General features: G+C 41.4%; 1 protein-coding gene across 3 annotated transcripts in view; it reads right to left on the bottom strand.

Moving 5' to 3' along the window:
- Nucleotides 1-4652: 4652 nt before the first annotated feature.
- Nucleotides 4653-27387, bottom strand: part of FBXO43 (F-box protein 43) — a 42539-nt gene continuing 19804 nt past the window's right edge. For 2 of the 3 annotated variants that reach the window (XM_075828058.1, XM_075828056.1), the window contains exons 2-5: nucleotides 14813-16284; nucleotides 13024-13126; nucleotides 10183-10371; nucleotides 4653-5249 (exon numbers count right to left, since the gene is read on the bottom strand). In XM_075828058.1, the coding sequence (XP_075684173.1) occupies nucleotides 5001-5249; nucleotides 10183-10371; nucleotides 13024-13126; nucleotides 14813-16260 (1989 nt within the window). In that variant the 5' untranslated portion in view covers nucleotides 16261-16284 and the 3' untranslated portion in view covers nucleotides 4653-5000. Of the gene's footprint in view, nucleotides 5250-10182; nucleotides 10372-13023; nucleotides 13127-14812; nucleotides 16285-17858; nucleotides 17939-27387 lie in introns of all 3 variants that reach the window. The other variant, XM_075828057.1, reaches the window with a different exon arrangement.

Below are 27387 nucleotides of genomic sequence, written 5' to 3'. Positions count from 1 at the left end.
ATACGCTAAATAAAACTAGGGCAGCGTATCTGTCCTGGAACCCACAACACATTTAGTCTGACAATCTGCACCACATTATGGTGCAGTTTTTTAGGTGGAATTTCCACTGCGAAAAGCAGAGGTAAAAACAAAACAAAAAATAATCATGCTTAGGGCTTGTTTACACGAACGTGTCGCACGGACCTGTGTTAGTCTATGGGGCAGTGCAGACAGTCCATGAGTTTTGCGCAACATGAGTCCGTTGCGTAAAACTCACGACGTCCTATATTTCTGCGTTGTTCGCGCATCACGCACCCATTGAAGTCAATGGATGCGTGAAAATCACGCATGCCACACGGAAGTACTTCCGTGGGACGAGCGTGAGTCGCGCAACAGCAGTAAAACTGTTTACAAACATCCAAACGGAGTGTCATAATGATGGCGGCTGCGCAACAATCGCACAGCATACGGGGCTGACACACAGGGCTGAAACACGGAGCTGTTAAGTGCTTTTTGCGTGCGCAAAACGCACGCGCTCGTGTAAAACCCCCCCTTATCCTGGTCATGACACATCCCTTCTTTGACGTCCAGTCTAGCCTTCCTGGATGACACAGCAGTCACATGGGATGAAGCAGTGAGCTCTGAGTAAGGCTGGGTTCACACGCACTATTTACGGACGTAATTCGGCCGTTTTAGCCCCGAATTACGTCCGAAAATGCGGCTCAAAAGCGTCGCCAAACATCTGCCCACTCATTTGAATGGGTCTTACGATGTTCTGTGCCGACGGTCATTTTTTTTTTTTTACGCGCCGCTGTCAAAAGGCCGCGCGTAAAAAAAAAAAACAAAAAAAAAAAAAAGAACGCCCGCGTCAAAGAAGTGCCTGTCACTTCTTCAGACGTAAATGGAGCAGTTTTCCATGGACTCCATGGAAAAACAGCTCCAATTGCGTCCGTAATAGACGCAGCGAGAGACACCAGCACATGCCATTACGGCTGCAATTACGGTGCCGTTTTCTCCTGAAACCAGCACCGTAATTTCAGCCGTAACGGACGCTGCCGTGTGAACATACCCTAAGTATAAACGTATTTTTTTTTTTTTCCCCAGAGTTGCGATTAACACAGCAGAATCTCTAATTCTGCCACAAAAGTCACAACACTTGGCTACTTGTTGCAGGTTCTGCATCCCCCATTGAAAACCCACAACAGAAAAGCAATGAAAACGCAGCATAAATTGACACGCCACGGATTTAAATTCTGCACTGCAGGTCAATTTACTTAAAGAGGCTCTGTCACCAGATTATAAGTGCCCTATATCCTACATAATCTGATCAGCGCTGGAATATAGATAACAGCAGTGGTTTTTTTATTTAGAAAAACTATCAATTTTCACCAATTTCTGAGCGATTTTAGCTTTATGCTAATGAGTTTCTTAATGCCCACCTGGGCGTGTTTTTACTTTTGACCAACTGGGCGTTGTACAGAGGACTGTATGACGCTGACCAATCAGGCTCATACACTTCTCATTGTTCCAGCCCATTGTTACAGCGCGATTGTGCAGTAAAAGAAGCTGGGCTGGAACAATGAGAAGTGTATGATGGTGACTGGTCACTGATTGGTCAGAGTCATACACTTCTCTGTACAACGCCCAATTGGTAAAAAGTAACACGCCCAGTTGTCTATTAAGAAACCAATTAGCATAAATCTAAAATTGTTCATAACTGTCAAAAATGATTGTTTTTCAAAATAAAAGCCACTGTTCTCTACATTACAGCGCCGATCAGATTATGTAGGAGACAGGGCACTTATAATCTGGTGACAGAGCCTCTTTAAAGTCTTTGCATCCGATATGCAGTGACAACATATAGGAAAAAGAGCACACATGTTATTACAGGGCCTATTAGGTGTCAGAAGCTGCATTCAGTGTAACTTGAGTCTGGATTGGAAGATTTTCTTACCACTGTAACATGACTCATCACTAAACAAGTAATGTAACTACAAGAACCATTTCCCTTTTCTTTAAAGAGGCTCTGTCACCAGATTTTGCAGCCCTATCTGCTATTGCAGCAGATAGGCGCTGCAATGTAGATTACAGTAACGTTTTTATTTTTTAAAAACGAGCATTTTTGGCCAAGTTATGACCATTTTTGTATTTATGCAAATGAGGCTTGCAAAAGTCCAACTGGGTGTGTTTAAAGTAAAAATCCAAGTGGGCGTGTATTATGTGTGTTACATCGGGGCGTTTTTACTACTTTTACTAGTTGGGCGTTCTGACGAGAAGTATCATCCACTTCTCTTCACAACGCCCAGCTTCTGACAGATCACGCTGTGACGTCACTTCCCCAGGTCCTGCATCGTGTCAGACGAGCGAGGACACATCGCCACCAGAGGCTACAGTTGATTCTGCAGCAGCATCAGCGTTTGCAGATAAGTAGCTACATCGACTTACCTGCAAACGCCGATGCTGCTGCAGAATCATCTGTAGCCTCTGGTGCCGATGTGTCCTCGCTCGTCCGACACGATGCAGGACCTGTGAGTGACGTCACAGCGTGATCTCGAGAACACGCTGTGTGTCTGCACTGCCAGAAGCTGGGTGTTCTGAAGAGAAGTGGATGATACTTCTCGTCAGAAAGCCCAGCTAGTAAAAGTAGTAAAAACGGCCCGATGTAACACACATAATACACGCCCAGTTGTACTTTTACTGTAAACACGCCCAGTTGTACTTTTGCAAGCCTCATTTGCATAAATACAAAAATGGTCATAACTTGGCCAAAAATGCTCGTTTTTTAAAAATAAAAACGTTACTGTAATCTACATTGCAGCGCCGATCTGCTGCAATAGCAGATAGGGGTTGCAAAATCTGGTGACAGAGCCTCTTTAAGCATTGATTAGTGTTCAGTTCTCCGAGTCACCTTGTTCCCAGACAATCCCACATGGGGAGCCTTCAGCTTCATCTTTTGTGTCAAGTCATAAAATATTGTCTGTAGCACACGCAAACCCCAATTCTGGTTCAATATTTTTTTTCCCCAAACACCCAATACAGAATATAGGATCTCTTTTCTATTGTGGATATAAAACGAGATACATTGTTGTAATTCTGGATTATACAGATACTATATTTACATGAATGGGAAAACCTGTCCAACTGTCTTCCCCCACAATAGACATTTCTAGTAGATCAATTAGATATGCTATAAATGTGTTTTTTGGAGAAAGTGTTTTTTGTCCCAGTTTCCAGGGGAAAGGTGACAGCCGAATGAGCTCATTCAACGGTTTCAGTATCTCTGATCAATTATAATGGAAAGTGATTACACATGGTTGTCCACCTTTCCTTTAAGGATATGTTCACACAGGGTGAATACGCTGCGTAAAAGCACACAGCGTATCAGACCTGGACGCCGCAAGTAATTCCAGCTGAAAAACCGCACTGCAGACATGGCGACGAATCCCTCCGACGTCCTGCAGCCCGGCCTCCTGGGATGACCTATTCTCCCATGTGATTGCTGCAGCAGTCACATGGGATAAAAAGTCATCCCAGGCGGCCGGGCTGGACGCAGAGAGTTCTGGGAAAGTATAATCTTTTTTTTTTCTTCTGAGTTGTGATTTTTGCGGTGGATTTATCTGCGGTATCTGCTACTTGTTGCATGTTTTATCTCCTCATTGAATTCAATAGGGAGAACCCACAAAAGAAAGGTAACGATTCCGCAAATACTATTGACATGCTGCGGATTTTAAAAATAAATAAAAATAAATGCACTGCAGGTCAATTTATGAACTTTTTTGGAAGGTTTTTTTATGCAGCTTGCGATTGAGATTTATTTAAATCTCATCCGCTTTACTGCTACTGTAATACACTGCAGATTTTCTGTATTGAAATCTGTTGCAGAAAATAGACAGACAGTGTTTACGCTACATGTGAACCCGGCCTAAGAACGGGGAAACTCTCTCTGTCCTTCATCACAGGCTGTAGCGGTCACATGGGCTGCAGCGTCATCACAGGAGGCCAGGGTGCACGGAGACCAAAGGAAGACGTCTCCATGATAGCGCCAGTGAAGGTAAGTATAGGCTTTTTTTCCCCCACATTTCTTTCCGCAACGGCGATTCTGGCTGAAAATTTGCACCGCAATCTGGTGCGGTCTTTCGGATGGAATTCCCAGTGGGATATAGGTTGGATACGCTGTGTACTTTTTCGCAACATATCAGACCTTTGTGAGCATACCCTAAGGCTTCTTTCACACAGCAGTATTTCGGCTAGTATTTTGCATCAGTATTTGAAAGCCAAAACCACGAGTGGAACCTAAATAAAATTAGTAAAATCGAAAAAGATTTGTACCTCTATTTTTGGATACACTCTTCCAAATACAGATGAATATACGGACCTAAATATGGTCGCCCGAAAGTGGCCTAAATTTAGTTTCAGCATGAAGCACTTTGTAGTCATACATATGCACTCACAAATTTGAAATTCGTTTATAAGAACTCCTCAATGGCTGAAAAGGGTCCCATGGCAGCAAAACAACACAGCGGAGATAGAAACAAAGTGTATAGCACCAACAAACATGGACTTAATATGTGAAATAAAGCAGCTACAAAAAGAAACATACAGAATTTAATATTGTAAAAAGATTTCAAACTCAGATAGTAGTAGTAAAATAAAATTTAAGGTCTTAATTTTATTTAAAAATGGTATCAAGACAAAAATGTATAAAAAAAAATTAAGTTACAAAAACATCTGTCAAAGATAATTTATATACAACATAAAACTGAGTAATAAACATTACAAGAATCTACCATTTATGGAATCCAGTTGTAAAACAGCGACAATAAGTGCTACAGTTGCAACACATTTCTAGCATTGCAATAAATTTTGCCCGGTCATGCCGCAATCTCCCCAGCCACATGAATATTCTTTAATGCTTATATATTAGGTATGTAAAATGTACAAAATATTGTTAGACAATTTAAAAAGGCTAAAAACTGCCATACAAAATTAATGAAGGGTGTAAAGAGGAAAAAAATATAAAATTAGAGCCTTTTCAAGTTACGCTTGCTCTGGGCACTTCCAGGGAGCACATCCTTTTTATGCACACGCTTTCCTGATCCACTACTACATTCCTTAGATCCATGAAAGGGGCACAAGCAAAGGATGCAGAAGTCAAACCCACAGTCTTTTTTACTGCACTTGCCTCGCTTTTTGAGTAGCTGATACTTTGCAGGGTACTGGCACTGTGGACACGGTTTCAAAGCTTCATCTGTGAATAAAGTTTTGGCAATCTGCAGAGAAAATATTTTATTTTCAAGTAATAATAAAAACAATGGCACATTAATAGTAACTGAATATAAAAAAAATATTGTAGATAATTTTGGGATATGACGAACAGTACATTTAGTCAGTGTTAAATAAGTTTGAGGTTTTGCTAAAAATCTTTAATTCTGTAGGTCTCTCACCATGCCTCAGGATAAACCACATGCTTTACACTTCCACTATTTACAGTGGTCCCCTCAAGTTACATTTGCTTCAGGACATAATACTTTGAAAAATCATTGTAGTTTTAAAGACAATCAGAACGTGAAGCCAACTGGCAATGCCACAGGTTGGGACAATCTGCAGCGGATGGAAGATACAACAAATCAGAATGGGCATTTAAGTATAAAAATGCCTGTAAATCTCTGCGTGACATTGAGGGGTAGGTAGAGCTAATCAGCTGTTACACTGACTGTATCCAGAACTACATGTACTGCACTGCTCTCTACTTGAGCCAGGATGAGTTGCTCTTTAGAGCACCAGGTCAGGGTGGCTCCATTTTATTATTACTGTACAGGGCGTTCGGTAACATGACATCGAAGTTGCTTCTTTCTTCAGCATAGAAAGTGATTCATATCTTTCAGAAGCCCTGTTTAACTATGTGTTCGGAATCTGATTTGTCAATATTTTTCTCTTACTATTTTACGTTTGCTATTTTAGAGGCTTTGTAATGTTAAATACTTTTGTGTCAAAAAAGACAAACGTATAGAAGGTAGGATACCTTTATTGGCTAACCATAAAAGTACTATATGTGGCTTTCAGAGCACACAGGCTCCTTCTTCAGGCGATTTACAAATGTCTTCGAAAAAAGCACAACATTTAGATGTTACACAAAGACTATTAGTAAATGAGGTGATATATCATTAAGATAAGCCGGGCAATAAAACTGAGGCTATAGGGATCTGGAGTCATCTGAAGAAACTGCCTGAAGAAGGGGCCTCTGTGCTCTGAAAGCTTGCATATAGAACTTGTATGGTTAGCCAATAAAGGTATCATACCTTCTATGCTTTTGTCTTTTTTGACACAAAAGTATTTAACATTGCATATGGTTTCTGGCTAACACGGTACTACATTATTTTTTACTGTACTTTGTGAAAATATAGGCTTTGTAAGAAATTACAGAAGATTATCAGAGTTAGGCCGGGTTCCCACAAAGCATAAACGCTGCGGAATTTCCGCAACAGAATTCTGTGCGTAAATGCCGCAGCATTTACAGTAGCAACAAGTGAATGAAAATGAGAAAATCTCGTGGCCACGCTGCGCAAAAAAAAATGCACAAAAGTTGCGCGGAAAGTGTTCGTGGTGCATTTTTCAATTCTGCAGCATGTCAATTTATGTGCGGAGATGCTGCGTTTGGCCCTTAGACTTCAATGGGGAGCAGAAACATACTTTGCTATAACCAATGCTGAACACTAAATCCGCGGGTAAAACTGCTGTGGAAAAACACACCGCGTTTCCGCAGAAACATGAACAGGAAAAACACTATTTGGTGCGGATTTCAGTGACATATTTACCTGCATTTTTTTTTTTTTTTTAGAGATTCTGCTGCAGAAAATCTGCAGTGTATTGCGTGTGTGGGAACATACCCTTACGGTCGCAAGTTACAACGGTTGTACCAGAACAAATTAATATAGTAACTTGAGGACCACTTGTATATGGTTACCGGTCAGGACTAAAGGCTGGTTTTATGTGGGCAGATTTCTGGCCATAACGAGAGCCAATCGACTATTTAACAAGTAGATCGGCACTCAAATGATCGTTAATATGAACGTTTTGTCACCCTCCGTTTGTATCCCTGTTTACATGGGGAGTTGTGTTGCCGACCACGATGATTTTATAGGCTGCATAAAAGATGTGATCAGATGACGACCGAGCGTTTATACATTGGTCAGCTGATCACTGCTCTGTTTAATCGGAAAGGAATGTTCATGAAAAACGCTTGCTCAGCCAACTGGCCCGTGTAAATGGGCCTTTATCCACCCTCTCATTCTGAAAATGTCGCTTCGTCGCCTTTAAAACGGAATAGCGGTCGTGGTATAAAGAGATGTTCATGAACAGCTTAAGTATTTATAATGGCTACACATTTAGACAGCAGATAAAACTGGAAAGTAATTGCCTAATTATGCATGGAGTAGAATTTATTATACAGGAGTGGAAAAAAAGGTTATTAAAGTAATTGGGAAGGACCATTTAGGCTGTGTTCACACAGAGTTTTTTGCAGGAGGAAAATTCCTCCTGCAAAAACTGCTCCAGACGGAGCCTCAAGATGGGTCATGACGCTTCTTTTTACCGCGACGCGGTTTTCTTACTCGCGGTAAAAAAACTCGTCCAAATCCAATTGAAATCAATGGAAGGCATTTTCGGGCGGTTTTTGATGTTTTGCGGTGGGGTTTCCGCGTCAAAAAACTCTGTGTGAACAGGGCCTTAGAAGGCCTTACTGACCTTAGGGAGCAGTTTATAAGATAAACTGCTAATATTCAAAGTTTCTTCATGTAAATCTATGCAAGATACAGTAGTCCTCATGGGGCAGACATTATTAACCACTTCAGGACAAAGCCATTTTTTGATTTTTCACTCGCCGCTTTCCAAGAGCCATAACTTTCATTTTTCTGTCAATAGAGTGCTATGAGGGCTTATTTTTTTGCGGAAGGCATTGTAGTTTCTATTGGTAGCATTTAAAGTACCACACAATGTACTGGGAAACTGAAAAAAAAAAATTTGCGGTCTGAAACTGGAAAAATCTGGGAGATTCCTCAATTGTTTTTTGGGTTTCATTTTAAACGGCTTTCACCATGCGTTAAAAACGACAACTTGCCTATTCTGTGTCTCAATACGATCACGGTGATCGTAAAAAAAATTTAATAACCTATATAAAATTTGATACTTTTAAAGAAAAAAAAAAATTGTTAAAAAAAACAAAAAACAAATGTTTTCATCGATTGAGGTGTGAGGGCTTGTTTTGTAGGACGAGCTGCAGTTTTTATTGGTATTTTTTTTGTACATATAATTTCTTGATCACTTATTAAAAAAATTTTGGGAGCCACATTGACCAAAAAACTGATTTTTGTGTTTTAAATGTTTTTCTTTTTTAACGGCATTCCCTGTGCACGTTAAATAATGCTATTTAAGACTTTAGCGGATGCAGCGATATCAATTTTGTTAACTTTATTTTTTACATTACTTTAGAGAGAAAAAAAATGGGAAAACGGTTGTTTTTTTTTACTATAATTGTTTTCCCCAATATTAAAAACTTTCACTTTTTGTGTAAAACACAGCTGACACCCGCAGCGTATGGAGCACACTCAGCGCATGAGCATGTTCCATACATTGCCCCTGACGTACCAGACACGTTATTCTGCAAGAAGGGATTATTCCCTCGACAATGTGTGTCCTAACTGTACATCACAGCCACAAAGGAGGGGGGGGGGTATGGAGCAGGCTCACAGGCGGAGCCTCCTCCATACTCTGCGGGTTTTGGCTGTATGTTTCAGCCAACACCTCACTGCAACGGGCGGGATCATTTAACCACTAAGATGCCGTAGTCAATAGCGACCATGGCATCTAAGCAGTTACAAAGAGGGGGCCCCTCCTCACCCCCCCTTGCAACAAGATTGCGGTTTGCCAATCGTTATGACAACTTGGGGGCCTAATGAATACCCCCCAGGTTTGCCATCCTTTTGCTCCTATTAAGCCCTAAACACTACAATACAAAGACATTTCAGTGTACTGTACCAGCAATCGATCACTAGTTCAAGTCCCCTGCTAAAAGTTAAAACATCAATAAATAATGAACACTTCACTGACAAGCCTATTTTAGGCATTGACAGAGCATTTTTATGGTCAGTTTTTTGGATTGTCGCATTTCAAAAGCCATAATTTATTTTTCTTTAGACATAGCTGTGTGAGGGCTTATTTTTTTTATGGGAGAGGCTGTATTATTTTAATTGCACTTTTTTGGGGTACATATAATTTATTGATAAACTTTTTGGGTGGTAATGGCAACATTTCTGGTTTTTTTTATGCCTTGTATTGCGTGGTTTAAAACATAAAACTTATTCTGAGTTGTTACAATTAAAGAGATACCAAATTGAATGCCTTTTTTTATGTTTAACTACTACACAACAAACTTATTTTTGGCCTTACTTTTCTTGGGGTTGGAATCTTTTCCATTTGCCTCTAGGACTATCATTTGCCGAGTCCTTATCAGCACGAAAATAGCTAAAACAATGGAAGTTTCAAAAATGACCCCAGATCTGATATTAGAAATATTAATGTAAACTTGGACTAGGAGTGCATGCTTGTGCAACAGAAAAATAAAGGTTCATGCTTTCCGCAAATTCTGGCATTGTTTATCCTCCGCCTCTACGAAATAAGTATACTTCTAACTTTACCCTGTGTCGAGTTTAGTGTATTGCAGACAGTTTAATCTAACCATGTGCTTTTATATTCCCCATCTGAGATGTTTTTTTTAATTGCTGCTCTTGTTTAGTCACTGAACAGAAACCCAAAGTATTCTCATGCCCTCAATGGATCCAAAACTGTTTGTATCCTATATATGTCATATATTAAAAAAAACAAAAAAAAAAAAAAACTCTGTATAATTTCTCGGAAGTTCTTGATATTCTGTTTCTTCATAATATTATACACACACACACACACACACACACACACACACAATCATATCGACCAGCAGAATAAAGTTAACATATCTTTTCTGCACGGTGTACGACATAAAAACAATACAGCAATCAGTTTATTTTTTCCCCATTTGACCTCAACTAATTTTTTTTTTGCAGTTAGAAACTACATCTCCCATAAATATCTAGCCATCCTACGGCAATGTCTATGGGAAAATAAAAGATTTGGCAAGTATTCATGATACTGGAAAATAAGTAGACGAACCTTGACATATTCTTGCTGTTTGCTAGCAGACCCAGGAATTGGTGCGGTGTCTTTTGGTGTCAAAATCCTGCATGAAGAAGTTGGTGTGCGAAACACAGATTTGGCTTGCGCTTGAACGGATTTCAGAGCAGATCTGTTTGAGAGATTTAATCTGGTTGCAGCATCTTCAGAGGAGAATAATAATCCTTGCTAGAAAAGAATATTGGATATTAGTTGTATAGATTGTGTTTTTCCTTGGATAGTAGATTTCCACCATATCTACAGTGGGGTAATTACGAACACAAGCCACTAACTGCAGGGGTCATGGGCTTATTTTTTTTTAGCACGCGAGTCTTGTGAACCAAAAAGATGTATAGGCTCTACTTATACAGGCATTTTAGAAAAAGTTAAAAACATTTCTTTTAAAAAACCTCCCAATCAATTTCAATGGGATCTTTTCATGTGGCATGTTAGCATCAGTTAGCCTCCCTTACATCAGGTTTCCATTCCTTTAGTGGACAAAATGGATCATTGCTACAGATCAACCAGAGAAAAAAGTCAATTTGATAAATAAATCTATGTATTAGTAGAGGACACCAGAAACTAGGTCGTCATGAGCGTACCTTTCCCTGAATAGTGGAGTAGCACCACTACTAGGGATGTCACGATACCAGAATTTGGACTTCGATACCGATACTTTGTTTAGTATTGCGATTTCGATACCAATTCGATACTTTGCCAACAGTAATAAAAAAAAAAAAAAAGGTTCTTCTATTTTCTGATGTGAGGTGCGTGGTGTGATGATGAATTTAACCTCCACGTGCCTCACATTAATAGTAATTAACCCCATCATGTTTCTCAGTCATAATGGGTCAATATGTAAGGTACATGATGGGGTTAATTACTATTAAGGTGAGGCACGTGGAGGTTAAATTCATCACACCTTGTGCCCCACAATAAGTGATAGAAAGCAGTTTGTTTTATTTTTTTTACGAAACATTGCAGCTCGCCGTCCTAAGCAGTTTTCATAACTCTCATTCACTTCTATGGGAGTTACTGAAACAGTATAGCTCAGCAAGCTCGACTGATTCCAGAACTCAAGACCATATAGTCGGGATGTGGCCAGGAGGCAGCGGGAGCCGAGCAAGGTAGAACAGGGTTTAGGGGGCTCGTTCTGGAGATGGAGGTGGGACCCGCATCTATCAGACATTTATGTCATATCCTGTGGATATGTCAAATGTCCAAGATGGTAAAACCCCATTTAACCCAAATAAATCCTAAGAGTGCAAATATCTTAATATATCTTTTATAGTGATCAAACCTCCACTTTTCTGATATAGTGCCCACAATCTGCTGCATAAATCATTAAACGATAAAAAACGGCCACCTCCAGCAACCACTAGAGTGTCTTGGAGCGAACTGCGTACAGTTTCTTCTTTGCGTTAAATGCATAAATACTATGCATTTATCCTTAATGATTTCGGTAGGCAGCCAGGAGTCTCATCTAACGCTCAGAAAACGAAGCCAAATAGAGCAACGGAACAAAAAAAAATAAAAAAATAGATAAAGAAAGGCCTAAGGGCTCATACACACAACGAAATTGCTGCGTATATTCCATCCGGAATTTCGGCCAGAAAAACGCAGGCTACAGTAGCAGCGTAGTGTAGGAGATTTAACAAAGTCTCATGCACACGCTGCTTAAAATTTCAGAGCCGAAATGGACCTCCGGTGCGTAATTTTCAGACCGCAGCATGTCAATTCCTGCTACGGAAAGTGTGCAGAATTGCTGCGTTTTTCAGAGGTCTCAATCTCCAATCTCCTAACATTGGGAAAATGCAGCAATTTACGCACACTTTTCTGACGCACAAACCGCAGGAAATGGTGCATTTTTGCCAAAGCGGAAAGCTTTTGACTTTCAACAGAATTCTGCAGCAATTCCGTTGTGTATGGACAAGCCCCAAAAGTCTCTCCTGGATCCTGTTCTGGATTTGGCTTAAAAGATGCATAGAAAATCTGCCATCTCACGAGCATGCGTGCTCACAGCAACTTAAATGCGACCGATAATAGCTGGATCCTGCTCTCATAGAAGCAGTTCGTTCTGCAGACCTGACTGATTCGGCTTAGGCCTCATGCACACTTCCATCACCGTTTTCACGGCCGTTTCTCACGGAGCCGTGTGTCCGTTATGATATCCGTGTGGTTTCCGTGTCCATTCCATGTTTCCGTTTCAAACGGACATTGTGATTCGGTTTGGCTTCCATTAAAAAAACGGAAGGTATTGAACTTCATTTGAACTTGTTACATGTCCCAGTCTGAACTTTGGCAGGTCCTGCCATTGCTACAGGCAACAGATCCGTAAAAAACGGACGGCACACTGAAGCCTTCCGTGTGCCGTCCGTTTTTTTCACGGAGCCATTGACTTCTGTGCGCCCCACGGTCACGGAATCACTGACAAAATTAGGACACGCTCTACTTTTGACGGAACGGAACAATGGATCCGTGAAAATAACAGAAGTGTGCAGGGGCCCATTGAAATTAATGGGTCAGGGTGCTATCAGTGACGGATAACACCCTGAAGGAAAAAACTGAAGTGGGCATGAGGCCTTAGGCTATGTTCACACGGAGTATTTTGCCGAGTTTTTTGACGCGGAAACCGCGTCGCAAAACTCGGCAAAAACGGCCCGAAAATGCCTCCCATTGATTTCAATGGGAGGCGTCGGCGTCTTTTTCTCGCGAGCAGTAAAAGTACAGAATACATAAAAGCGGTGTCTCAAAAAGTAAAAAAAAAAAGTTGTTCAAAGTCACATTACGGTATACAGTCTTTAAATAAATAAAGATAGAGGTGGTTATAGTATTTATTACCTCTGATTCAATGCTTAGCTTCTTTATGAACAATTTTCTTCTTTGATTAGCATCTTTATCTTGAATCACCATTTCACGCCATTCCTTACTTACTTTCCAAACGCTAAATAAATAAAAATACACATTTGTGCCAAAGACCAAGATCACATGAACATTTTCAACATTAAGGCTATGTTCACACGGAGTATTTTGACTAGTTATTTGACGCGGAAACCGCGCCAAAAAACTCGTCAAAAACGGCCTGAAAATGCCTCCTGTCGATTTCAATGGGAGGCGGAGGCGTCTTTTTCCCGCAAGCAGTAAAACCGCCTTGCGGGAGAAAGAAGCGACATGCCCTATCTTCGGGCGTTTCCGCCTCTGACCTCCCATTGACTTCAATGGGAGGCAGAGAAAGCGTATTTTGCGGCGTTTTATGCCCGCAGCGCCCAATGGCCGCGGGCGAAAAACGCAGTGAAAAACGCCGCGAAAATCGGCGTGCAGGGAGAGGAAAATCTGCCTCAAACTTCCAAACTGAATTTTGAGGCAGAAATTCTGCCTGCAAAATACTCCGTGTGAACATAGCCTTACAGATATTTTAAAAAAGTAATGTTTAATTTGTTATATATGGAGAAAAAAAACAAAAAAAAAAACATAGGAAACATACATCTCGAAAAAACAAAAATCTCAGATAGGAGGGAAACTGTACATGGGTTCAGTGTCAGTGGGGTGGTATGGGGGAGGGAGGAGACCACAGGGATTTCTCCATTGTTTTTTGAGCTTCGATTTAACGGCGTTCACTGTACAACTGAAACGACATGTTAACTTTATCCTGTGGGTCAATAAGATTACAGCAATAGAAAATGTATAATTATATATATATATATATATATATATATATAATTTTTTTTTACTACTTTAAGGGTATGTTCACACAGTCTATTTTCGTCTGTTTTTCGGGCCATAAACGGCCGAGAAACGGAAGCAGAACGCCTCCAAACATCTGCCCATTGATCTAAAAATGGGAAAAACGGTGTTCTGTTCCGATAGGCCGTTTTTTTACGCGACAGTTTTTAAAAACCGCTGCGTAAAAAAACGGCCCATCGGAACAAAACAGTTTTTCCCAGGTCACTTCTTGGGACGTTTTCGGAGCAGTTTTTCATAGACTGTAGAAAACAGCTCCAAAAACGGCCTTTAAAAACGCTGCGATAAACGCAGCGAAAATCGAAAAACAGCTCCGTATTTTCAGACGTTTTTGGCTAAGCGTGTGAACATACCCTTACAAGGAAAAAGCAAAAATTGAAAAAAATAAAAAAAAATTTGTCACCATTTTCTGAGAGCCACTTATTGTTAATTGAGCGGTATAAGGGCTTATTTTTTGCGGGACGAGCTGTGTTTTTATTATAATATATATATATATATATATATATATTTTATTTTTTTTTTATATTTTTTTATCTTTTAACGGTATTATTTGGGGTACATAAATTTTTGCTCATCTTTGTTATATTTTTGTGGGAGATTAGGTGACCAAAAAACAGCTTATTCTTTTATTTTTTTATATTGCTATGGGGGGGGGGAATGGGGATTTTTTTTTTTTTTTTAAATCTGGTTTTAAACTTGGTGGTGACAGATGCTGTTGGTCATCTGTCACCACCAAGTTTAACATATACAATGGGAGCATTTACCAGCGTATTTCCACAACCGTAGGCCAAATATGCGATGTGGATGGGTCCTAAGATTACACAAGTACCTTAATACCAGTTGCAAAGAAAATGTGGACAAAATCAACTGCCCCCCCTTCCTTATTTACCTGCAAATACTTTCCACATTCGAGACTTTAAATATCAATGCTACTATATGCTTCAAATTTCTGTATCTCAACTCCGATAGAATATCTATTGTTTCTAAGCCCATTTTCCTGCCAATAAGTCTTGTCAGTTCATCTTCAGATACATCTGAACAATCCAGACTGCCCAAAAGCTCCTGTATGGTGGCCTGTTGAGCTCTTTTGCGTGTGCTTCTTACTAGCATCTCACAAACTACCCGCAGGGCAGGTGTGCCTGTTAAATCTTCAACCTTTAAGAGAGAATGGTTTGCGCTGTCATCAAAACTGAATTCACTTTCCTCAGTTACAGAGTTTCTCGTCACTCTTGATTTGTAGGATGAACTTAAGATATGAGTTTCCTTAGATTCCTCCTCAACTTCTGACTGTGAGCCTCGTTCACGCAAGGTTGATAATCTCCTACATCTATCCAGTTTCCGCAGCCGATTTTTATTATGAGTGGGTTTGGGGGTTTCCTTTTGCTTCTGAATAAGCTCCTGAAAAGATCCTTCGTGATCAGTAATAGAGTCTTGTGACTTATCCAGGCTGAGTGAATGAAAAGCACTGTCCTCCGTTATGGAGTTTTCAAGGTCCGTTACTGGTGTGCATAAATTAAATCTAAAACTTGCAGCAAGGTTACTAATGGGAGTCTGAAACGATTCTTTGGAATCTGATATAAAGTTGTGTGTAGGTGTCTCAGGGAAGTCTGTATGGTTTTCTTCATTAACACTCAGAATGCTATCCTCAGTGGATTCTGTAGAGTGTTGAACTGGAGATAGGTTTTCTACTTCCGGAAAAGGAGCAGCATCCCCTTTAGATTCGTCTAAGGTGGAACTCCTCTGCTGAGCAAAAGAAAGTCTCCATTTTTTACATGACATGCCAGAATCGCTTTCGGTTTTTAAAGTGCTTGTTGCTATTGGTTTGTAGGCAATATCTCTTGGGGAGTCGGCAAAATAGGTAGTAAGGCCTGCCTCGAAACTAGGAATTCTTTGAGAAGTAGTCTTTCTTTCCAAAATTTCAGCTGAACTATCTGAAGCATCAAAATCCAATTTTCCACCAGATGTAGCTTTAGAAAGTAGGAGCCTACGTCGCAATGAAAAATCTTTTTTAGCAACTCGTGGAGTTTCATAAATTTCTGTAGCAGCCTGTCTACTATTGTTTGAGCAAACTCCGGGCACAGAAAAGATTTCATTTATAGGAGAGCATTCCAAAGTAGGATCTACATTTTCAGAGTCTTGTAAGAGGGTTCCGCTTTCTAAAGAATCACTGCTGCTTTCACCGGAGTCAGGACTGAATGCCTTCAGTGATTCATTGTATCCACTATCTTGAGAGAAATACATTCGGCAGTTTCTGTAGTCCACATTCTTCTTCGCACCCGCTATATAACGGTCTTGATTCACAGCAGGACTGTCTATAACTGCTCTTTTGTGTGCCATTTCCGATTTCTTTCTTCTGTAAGCCTGTAAAATAAAGATGACCAATGTTACATTTGTTTTAAGAGATCACAAAAGCACTAACATGGAGCAAGTATAATTATGCCTGAAAAACCTAACCAGTACATTCAAGGCACGGAGAGTATGGATCACCGCACAATTACGGTGCATTTACATTAGACCTCAATGGCAACGTGTCAATTCACCCTTAGCCAGAGTTGCTATTCAGAAGGCAGGGAAAGCTGGGTACATGCACCAATAGAGGTGTAATGGCAATCCCATTGATTGACACTATTCTCCCAGATATTAGTGCGCCCAGCCCGGTTTAATAATCACCTCACCATGTATTAAAGCCAATGAGGGCAGTCCCCAGTTTCAGCTAAAACATGTCTGAATTTGCATACAGTGCCAGTAATATGACGGACACCTATGCACACTCAGCATTTTTTGTCTGATGGGGGGAATCACGTGATCGTTTAATAGACCGTGCTCTTTATTTTAGGACCCTGCACCATTTCACGATATTTCTGGACATCTCATTTATGGCCTGCATTTAAAGTGGACGCCGGGAAAAGCTCCTGATGTACAGTGGCGTCTGTCACCCATATGCACCAATGGTTTTTTTATAAAAAAAATATATATATGCAGTATTAGTATTTTTATTTTTTTTAGGGGATCCAGTTGTATGGAATAGTGTAGTCTACTATGCCATTTTATCATTTATTTTTTGGTCTCTGCCGGGCGAATATCTAAATGTGTTACCATATGTACACATTTAGCATGTACATAATGAGCTTTCCTGGCATACATGCTAAATATAGGGCATAACCATGATGCAAACAGGGTCTTAAATGTGTGCCCCAAAGTGTTAAATTTGTAAGGATGTATTCCGTGTTTAACATGTGCCGTTTAAAGTCTTGAAAATAAATAAAAACATATATTTTTTAGGAGAAATAAAGTTCATTTAGTGTAGAATGAAGAATCAGGGTATGTTCACACGGCTTATTTTCAGGTGTATTTCGTAGCGTAAAACGCTTTTTTTTTACGCTCCAAATACGCCTGCAAACAGTTTCCCATTGATTTCAATTGGAAATACACAGTAGTTCATATGAGGTGTACTAGGTTACTGAATTTAAAAAATACGCCTCGTCGAATCATGTCACTTCTTGAGGCGTTTTTAGAGCGGATATTTCATGGACACTACATGAAAAAAAATCCTCCAAAATACGCTTACAAAAACACCAAATAGGCTTTGAAAATCAGCTCCAAAAAGAGGCCGTTTTCTCTTGAAAGAAGCCTCGTATTTTTCTGCTGTAAACATATGCCTTGTGAACATTCCCTTCTGCAACTTTCTTTTTTTTTTTTAATCAGTTCAAGTTTATTCAACAGTGTTACAGGTCATCATACAATCTTAAATGCATTGAAATCAGTACATCAAAGACCCAATATGTATCACCATCACAACAAATCTACCTATCCCCAACTGCCACCCCCAACCCCCCCCCCACCCCGCAGCCATCCATCTTGCAAAAGTATTAAAAAGATTGTCTCCTACTTCATATTCTGACCCCCCACCTCCCTCTAGACCCTCGTGTGCTTACCAAAGTCATATCCACAGATCCAAAAATCAACATCCTCTGAAGATAAGCTTCCCCTTGCCCCCTGTAGACCTCCTCTACCCCTGCGGAGAAGCGGAGAAGCTGCATTAACCAGTATCACAGTATTACCCCCTGGGACCTCCGTACACCCAGCAGTCCTTCTGGCCACGTTAAACTGAGCGAGTCGAGCGAAGTGCCAGGAGTTCCGATGAGGCGCATCCAGAATGATCAATCCACCTAGCCCATTGTTTCTTGAATTTTGTAATGGACCCCCTCTTTGAATATATCCTATACTCCATCAAAACCTTGTAGTACCAATAATTTCCTGCTTTGAAGGTGGGTCCGCAGCCAACCAATGCTTCGCTATACCCTTCCTGACTTGGTACAGCATTTTGGCAATTGCCAAACATTTCATCCGATCCCCCTCCAAATCTCCAACGTATCCCAGAAGCATCACCATTGGATCGAATAGAATCTGCACCTCATACACTCGCCCCAGTAACTCCGACATCTCCCTCCACATGTTCCCCAAAATCCTGCAGGACCAAAACATGTGATAAATGTCCGCCTTTTCCGCCAGACACCGAGGACACGTGGCACCTGTTCGTAATCCCATACATTTCAGAACCCGGGGGGTCCTATATACCCTGTGTATCAAAAAGAGTTGGGACCTTCTCTGCGCTCCTTCTGCAAATTTCTAGTAAATGTACTTTGTAAAAAGAGAGAAACATATATTCCTCTTCTATATTTCGACAAATTCAGTCAAATTTGACACGATATTCTTCCTGTCAAAACAACAGACACCAAGACGGAACCCCAATGGTCACTATATAAGTCAATGGGGTCCGTCGTGCTCTGGTTGTATCTGTTGTATTTCAGACCCAGCACTGTCAGACGTGAGTAAGGTTAGATTCACACGAACGAGTGGAAACTCAGATGTGAAAAACATCCGTCTTTCACGCCAGAGTTGCTCCCGTGCAGGTGCTGTTTTCACAAATCCCAATAGACTGGAGTCTATTGAGGGATCTGTGAAAATGGAAGAAAACAGGACATGTCCTATTTTTCAACGGAACCTGAACATGGTGCGTTGAAACAAAGGCCGTGTGAACGGCCCCAATGAAATACATGTGTCTGCGTGATGGTCGTTTTAATGGAATGGGAAAAGTCGTCCCACGGTCGCAGAACGCCGGAGGGACATGCACCATGGAAAATTTATTTTTTATTGCAGGATTCCCGCAGCGGACAATTTTGTGTCGTTTTTTTGCAATACCCTGCGGCGACCAGGGCGGATATTAGGTTTGCTTTAACGCAGCGTATCCGCCCTGTGTGAACATACCCAAACAGGGGTGATTACTTTGTATCTCAAAAGAAAATGAAAAACAGACATGCACAGTCAATCTGCAGTTATTGATGCACTGTGGAAAGACATTAGGGGAGATTTACTATTCCAATTGTGGCACATTTAGGGTTTGTCCACACAACGGAATTGCTGCGTATTTTCAGTCCGGAATTGCGGCCGGGACATACCATAACAAATGTCATCCCCGTGCTGCATAAAATTTCCAACGAGACATTGACCTGCGGTGCGTATTTTTCGTACCGTAGCATGTCAATTTCTGCTGCGGAAAGTGGACTGAATTGCTGCGTTTTTTAGAGATGTCACCATCTCCCAACATTGGAAAAAAAAAAAAAAAAACGCAGCAAAATTGAAATCATTTTCTGCAGTAAAAACGCAGGAAATTTTTGCTAGTTTCTGCGGAATTGCTGCAGAAAATTCCTGCAGCAATTCCAATACATGTGGACAAGCCCTTACTATTCCAAGTGCGGCACATTTATAAACTTGTTTTAGATACTTTATTGTGCCACACTTGGAAAGAAGGCATGGCAGAAAGGGACTTAAAATGCAAAACTGTGCGCCAAAATTTTTGCACAGAGCTGGTGTACACGAAGCCAAGCAAAAGGTGGTATAAGGAAGAGAAAAGTTTCAAAATTTGCTAGATTTATCAAACACCGCGCACAACTGATAAATTTGGTGCATATTCAGACTGCTGGGACTAAGTTTACGCCATTAGGCCGGGTTCACACTGGGCAGATACACTGCGTAACAGCACGTAGCGTATCCGCCCCGTGCGCCGCAGGTATTTCCAGGCGAAAAAGTTGCGTTTTGTGCAGCGGAATCACTGTGAACCCGCCGCAAAAAACTGCAACAACTGCTATTTGTTGTGGCATTTATCTCCCCATTGAATTCAATGGGGAAACCCCGCAACAAATAAGTAGGATTACGTAAATACAATTGACATGCTGCAGAATAAAATTCCGCACCGCAGGTCAATTTCTGGCCTTAACCCCTTCCCTCTTTAGCCACTTTTTACCTTCCTGACCGAGCCTCATTTTTCAAATCTGACATGTTTCACTTTATGTGGTAATAACTCCGGAATGCTTTTACCTATCCAAGCGATTCTGAGATTGTTTTCTCGTGACACATTGGACTATGTTACTGCCAAAATTTGCTCGATATGCTCAGTATTTAATTGTGAAAAACACCACAATTTTGCGAAAAATTGCAAAAATTAGCATTTTTCTCAACTTAAATGTATCTGCTTGTAAGACATGCAGTTATAACACACAAAATTGTTGCTAATTAACATCCCCCATATGTCTAAATTAGATTGGCATTGTTTTTTTAACATCCTTTTATTTTTCTAGGACGTTACAAGGCTTTGAACTTTAGCAGCAATTTGACATTTTCAAGAAAATTTCAAAAGGCTATTTTTACAGGGGCCAGTTCAGTTGTGAAGTGGATTTGAGGTGCTTATATATTAGAAACCCCCAAAAAGTCACCCCATTTTTAAAACCTTCACCCCTCAAAGTATTCAAAACAGCATTTAGAAAGTTTCTTAACCCTTTAGACTTTTCACAGGAATTAAAGCAAAGTAGAGGTGAAATTTACAAATTTCATATTTTTTTGCAGAAATTAATTTTTAATCCAATTTTCTTTATAACACAGAAAGTTTTACCAGGGAAATGCAACTCAATATTTATTGCCCAGGTTCTGCAGTTTTAGGAAATATCCCACATGTGGCCCTAGCGTGCTACTGGACTGAAGCACCGGCCTCAGAAGCAAAGGAGCACCTAGTGGATTTTGGGGCCTTATTTTTATTACAATATATTTTAGGCACCATGTCAGGTTTGAAGGGCTCTTGCGGTGCCAAAACAGTGGAAATCCCCAAAAGTGACCCCATTTGGGAACCTACACACCTCAAGGAAATTATCTAGGGGTATAGTGAGCATTTTGACCGCACATGTTTTTTACAGAAATTATTGGAATTAGGCTGTGAAAATTAATATCTACATTTTTTTCAAAGAAAATGTAGGTTTAGCAGTTATTTTCTCATTTCCACAAGGACTAAAAGGAGAAAAAGCACTGCAAAATTTGTAAAGCAATTTCTCCCGAGTAAAACAATACCCCACATGTGGTAATAAACGGCTGTTTGGACACACGGCAGGGCTTAGAAGGGATGGAGCACCATTTGGTTTTTGGAGATCACATTTAGCAGGAATGGTTTGCGGAGGCCATGTCACATTTACAAAGCCCCTGAGGGGACAAAACAATGAAAACTCAACACAAGTGACCCCATTTTGGAAACTACACCCATTGAGGAAATTAGGGGTATAGTGAGGGTTTTGACCCCACAGGTTGTTTGCAGAAATTATTGGAAGTAGGCCCTGAAAATAAAAAACTAAATTTTTTCAAAGAAAATGTAGGTTTAGCTAATTTTTTCTCATTTCCACAAGGACTGAAGGAGAAAAAAGCATCGCAAAATTTGTAAAGCAATTTCTCCTGAATAAAACAATACCCCACATGTGGTCATAAACGGCTGTTTGGACAAACGGCAGGGCTTAGAAGTGAAAGAGCGCTATTTGGCTTTTGGAGATTACATTTAGCAGGAATGGTTTGTGGAGGCCATGTCACATTTGCAAAGCCCCTGAGGGGACAAAACAATGAAAATTCCCAAAAAGTGATTCCATTTAGGAAACTACAACCCTTGAGGAATTCATCTAGGGGTATAGTAAGCATTTAGACGCCATAGATGTTTCATAGAATTTATTAGAATTGGGCAGTGAAAATAAAAACAATCCTTTTTCTTCAGTAAGACGTAGCTTTAGCGCAAATTTTTTCATTTTCGCAACAAATAAAGGAAAAAAAAAGTACCCAACATTTGTAAAGCAATTTTTCCCGAGTACGGCAATACCCCATATGTGGTCAGAAACTGCTATTTGGGCACATGGCAGGGCTCAGAAGGGAAGGAGCGCCATTTGGAGTACAGATTTTGCTGGATTGGTTTCTGGGCGCCTGTGGGACCAAAACAGTGAAAACCCCCCAGAAGTGACCCCATTTTGGAAACTACACCCCTCAATGCATTTACCTAGGGGCGTAGTGAGCATGTTAACCCCGCAGGTGTTTTGTAGAAATTAGTGTGCACTCCATGTTGCAGAGTGAAAGAGATTTTTTCCATAGATCTGCCAATATGTGGTGCCCGGCTTGTGCCACCATAACAAGACAGCCCTCTAATTATTATGCGGTGTTTCCCGGTTTTAGAAACACCCTACATGTGGCCATAATCTTTTGCCTGGACATACGACAGGGCTCAGGAGTGAGAGAGTACCATGTGAAATTGAGGCCTAATTTGGCGATTTACAAAGTATTGGTTCACAATTGCAGAGGCTCTGATGTGAAATAATAAAAAGAAACCCCTGAGAAATGACCCCATTTGGAAACTGCACCCCTCAAGGCATTTATTAAGGGGTGTAGTGAGCATTTCACCCCACAGGTCTTTTATATAAATGAATGCGCTGCGGATGGTGCAAATTAAAAATGTATATTTTTCCCTAGATATGCCAATTCAGTGGCAAATATGTCATGCCCAGCTTATGACACTGGAGACACACACCCCAAAAATTGTTAAAAGGGTTCTCCCGGGTATGGCGATGCCATATATGTGGAAGGAAACTGCTGTTTCGGCACGCTGTAGGGTTCAGAGCGGAGGGAGCGCCATTTGGCTTTTGAAGAGCGGATTTTGCTTGGTAGATTTATTTGAGTATTGCTGGTGTTTCCGTTTATAATGTGGGAGCACATGTAAGCTGGGCAGAGTACATCAGGAGCATAGTCAGGTGGTATAATAATGGGGTAAAAAAAAACAATAAAATACTCCATAGATGTGTGTTACGCTGTGAAGCAATCCTTTCTGCACAAGCCGTTGTCGCACTGATAAATGGCGTCCTCTCTTATGCCCCTTGTGGTCCACACTCCGCACCTTTGCAGTTTGGGGAATTTTGCTGGGAAAGTGTTGTCCTGGTATAATACGGGCACCGGCGCTTCCAGCGGACATGTTTGGGCCCTCCCTTTCCTGGTTCCCTAATTTTTGGTCCTTGATAAATCACCTCTTCAAACAACTGCATATTTTTTATTTCCTGACTTATTGGAGCCATAACTAATTTTATTTTTTCATAGACGTAGTTGTATGAGGGCTTTTTTTTTGCGGGACGACCTGTAGTTATTATTGGTACCATTTTGGGGTACATGCGACTTTTTGACTTTTTTACCTTATTTTTTGTGAGGCCAGTTAAACAAAAAAACGCAATTCTGGCATAGTTTTATTTAGTTTTTTTATACAGCGTTCACCAAGCGTTATAAATTACATGTTAACTTTATTCTGCGGGTCAGTACGATTCCGGCGATACCTATTTTATAGGACTTTATGGATACGTGCGACTTTTTGATCATTTTTTATTCCAATATTTATAGGTCAAAGTGACCAAAAAACAGAAACTCTGGTATAGTTTTTTACGTTTTTTTTTTTTTTAATGCAGTTCACCGCGTGCAATAAATATAATATTTTGGTACCTCAGGTCGTTACGATACCAAATACGTATGGTTTATTTATTTTTTTCAATAATAAAAGGACTTGATAAAACGCTTTTACTCTTATTTTATTACTTGCAACTTTTATTGTTTTCAAACTTATTTTTTTCACTTTTTCTCAAGTCCCACTAGGGGACTTGAAGGTCCAGCTGTCAGATTTATTTTTTTCTAATACATTGCACTACCTACGTAGTTCAATGTATTAGATCTGTCAGTTATTCACTGACAGCAAGCCGATTAGGCTTCGCCTCCCGGCGGGGCCTAATCGGCTTCCATAATGGCAGAGCAGGAGACCATTGTGTCTCCTGTTGCCATAGCAGCAGTCGCCAGTCCCGATTGCCTGTCAGGACTGGCGATCTGCTAGTAACCGCTACGATGCAGCAATCGCTTTCGATTGCTGCATTGAAGGGGTTAATGGCAGGGATCGGAGCTAGCTCCGCTTCCTGCCGTTACAGGTGGATGTCAGCTGTAACATACAGCTGACTTGCACCGCTGATGACGCTGGATCAGCTCCTGACCCGGCGCCATCGTGCCGGCGGCTACGGAAGCCGATCAGGCTCCGCCGCCGGGCGGATCTTGACCGGTTTCCGTGCTAGGCAGATCGGGAGGCCAGTATTAGGCCTCCGGTTGCTATTGCAGCCACCGGAACCCCGGCAATTTCATTGCTGGGGTTCCGATGAGCTGCAAACACCTTAAGTGCAGCGACCGCGTTTGACGGCTGCACTTAAGGGGTTAATGGCGGGGATCGAAGCTAATTTCGGTCCCCGCCGTTCTGAGATCCGACGATGATGGCACCGGCTCAGCTACTGAGCCGGTGCCAAACATTTGGCGTATGGGTACGACAAAATGCGGGCAGTCAATGCTTTCCATGGCGTACCCATACGGCAAATGTCGGGAAGGGGTTAATGACCAGCTGAATTTTTCAATTTTTTTGTCTCTGCCTTTCAGGAGTCAATTTATTTTTATTTTTTTCATTGACGTGGCCGTATGAGGCCTTGTTTTATGCGGGAGAATTTTTTATTTTTTTTGCGCAGTTTGGGGATAGGAAAAATTCACTGTGTAATTTATATTGTTTATTTTAACAGCGTGAATAAAGGAGAAAGCGATTCTCGGCGTAGTTTTTTTGTTTACTTTTATCCCATTCATGTTCCACGCTAATAACCTGTTAAATTCTTCAGGTTATTACAGGTTATTACCTAATATTTGTATTTTTTTTTTTATTTTATGTAATGTGTGGTCAATAAAATATATTTTATGCAAAATAATGACTTTTTTGGGGACATTTTCATTAAATTATTTTTTTAACTTTCTTTTTGGTTTAACTGGTTGCCGACACAGGACGAGAATGCTCGTCCTGAGCGGCTAGTAATTGGCGCATTAGGACGAGCATTCTTGTCCTGTGTGACAGCCGTCTCTGCGTGCGATCGAGAGCGGGGCGACTGCTGTAATACACAGCCACAGCCCCGCTCTGACAGCGGAGAGGAGAGAAAGATCTTCTCTCCGCCATTAACCCTTTGAATGCCGCGATGAAAGCTGATCGCGGCGTTCAAGGAGAGGGGACTGAACTTTGATCGTGTCACAGAAAACTTGTATGGCCAGATAGCCCAGGGTCCATTGAAGGACCCCAGGGCTGTCAGAAAATATTTTCTGTTAGGGCAATCAGTACACAGGCTAATGTACGAGCCTATAGATCTATGCCAGTACATTACAAAATCAAAAATGATAAATCCCGTTATGGGATTAAAAAAATAAAAAAAAAAGTTAAAATGAATGTCAAAAAAAAATCTGATAAATAAAGTAAAAAAAAAATACACAGAAACACATTTTTTGATAATAAACTTTTTAAAATATAAGTCCCAAAACATGAAACAATATAGACATATTTAGTATCGCCACAACCTGTACAAATGTATAACATTATTTATGATCGGTGTATGGTGTAAAAAAATAAATAAAAATTAAACGATAATGTATTTGTACCAAAAAATGGTACTTACATAAAATACAACTCGTCGTGGCTTGGACATGGCGCTGACCAGACGTGCTGCTTGAGAGCTCCGCTCCTGCACTCCTTTAACCCGATCATAAGCTCATTAAAAAGCATCCTTTTACTAACCTAATGGTCAGGAAATCCAAGGCCTCCACGGGGACTCCTTATTGTACTCGGCAGATGTCTGCAGCCGGCTCCATCCAGTGATTTCTAACCGACGGGGCTGCTGGAACAGCTTCTAAGATGGCGCTGACGGAGGAGAGATGGCACCGGGTCCTTGCTCCCAGAGAGGATGTCATCTGCGGCCGGCGTTGCTGCATCAGGTACCGCTAGTACCTTCCCCTCACTGTCCGGTTCGTCTGGGCGGATTCTCTCCCAGCTGGATGGGGTAATACCGAGCTCTTCTGGGGCTGTGATGGCGCTGCCTGCGCGGGACAGCTCGCCACGTGGTGCCTGTCATGGCGGCCGGGTCTCTCCATCATCCCTCCCTCATGTGCTGGGGCCTGCATTGCTGCCTTCTACCTCTCCTACAGATATGGCTATTCACCCCTCATCGCCATTGAGAGCCTCTTCTGTCCTAGGAGATGATTTACAGGGCTTGAGACGACAGCTATCAGCGTTACCCACTAAGCAGGACATGGAGCGTTATGTTCACCGTCTTGAAACGACATATAAGTCTGAGATACAATCTCTTACCACCAACCTATCCCAGTTATCCGATCAGGTGCAGCGCATGGAAAGCGATGTCTCAGTTATCTCACAGCAGCAAGTTTCTCATGACGCCCGTTTGGATCAACACGCTCATCAGATCCATGCGTTATTTAACCTGGCTGAGGATCATGAGAATCGGAACCGCCGCAATAATATTCGGCTTCGGGGCATTCCTGAGGATATCTCTCCGGGTCAACTCATCCCTGCTTTACAGTCTCTATTTAACACCTTGTTGGGGCGCCCTGCTGATGATCCTATGGAGCTGGATAGAGCCCACAGGACCCTGGGCCCTCGGAACCCGGATCCTGATAGGCCTAGAGATGTGCTATGCCGTGTCCATTTCTTCTCTCTAAAGGAGCAGATAATGAGGAAGGCCCGAGACAAAGGCGAGGTTTTATTGCAAGGGGTCAAGATTTAACTGCTATCGGATTTGTCCAGGATGACTCTGGATAAGCGCAGAATGCTTCGTCCTCTGCTGGATGTGTTGAGGGAGCATGAGATCTCTTATTCTTGGGGTCACCCCTTCCAGTTACAGGTTCGCAGAGATGGGTCATTGCTGTTTGTTCGGGACCCAGGGGATGTTCCGGACTTCTGCGCTGCTCTCCGTGTGCCTCGAGTCTCCATACCTGATTGGCCTTATGTTCCAGGTCCGCCACCGCGTCCACGGTCGCGTAAGCGAGGTCGTTCTCCCGCTTCTCCTGGAGGTCGTCATGAGGGTCGCCTCGCTGAGCCGATCTGATATCCTTCTTAGGCCTTGTGGTGGTCTGTTATTAGAGTTCAACGCAATAACTAATGTGTTCCTCATTTGAAGCAATTGCAGTCTGTGCTTCTTATAGCCATTAATGTCTGTGTTTACCGCTCGTTATAAATGATTGCTGCTGGAGCTCTGATGGTAATTGGTGTAGGTT

Source organism: Rhinoderma darwinii, chromosome 5 (genome assembly GCF_050947455.1).
Source record: "Rhinoderma darwinii isolate aRhiDar2 chromosome 5, aRhiDar2.hap1, whole genome shotgun sequence".
NCBI lineage: Eukaryota > Metazoa > Chordata > Amphibia > Anura > Rhinodermatidae > Rhinoderma > Rhinoderma darwinii.
The sequence above is the reverse complement of the archived record's forward strand: the minus strand, read 5'-3'. Positions and strand labels throughout refer to the sequence as shown.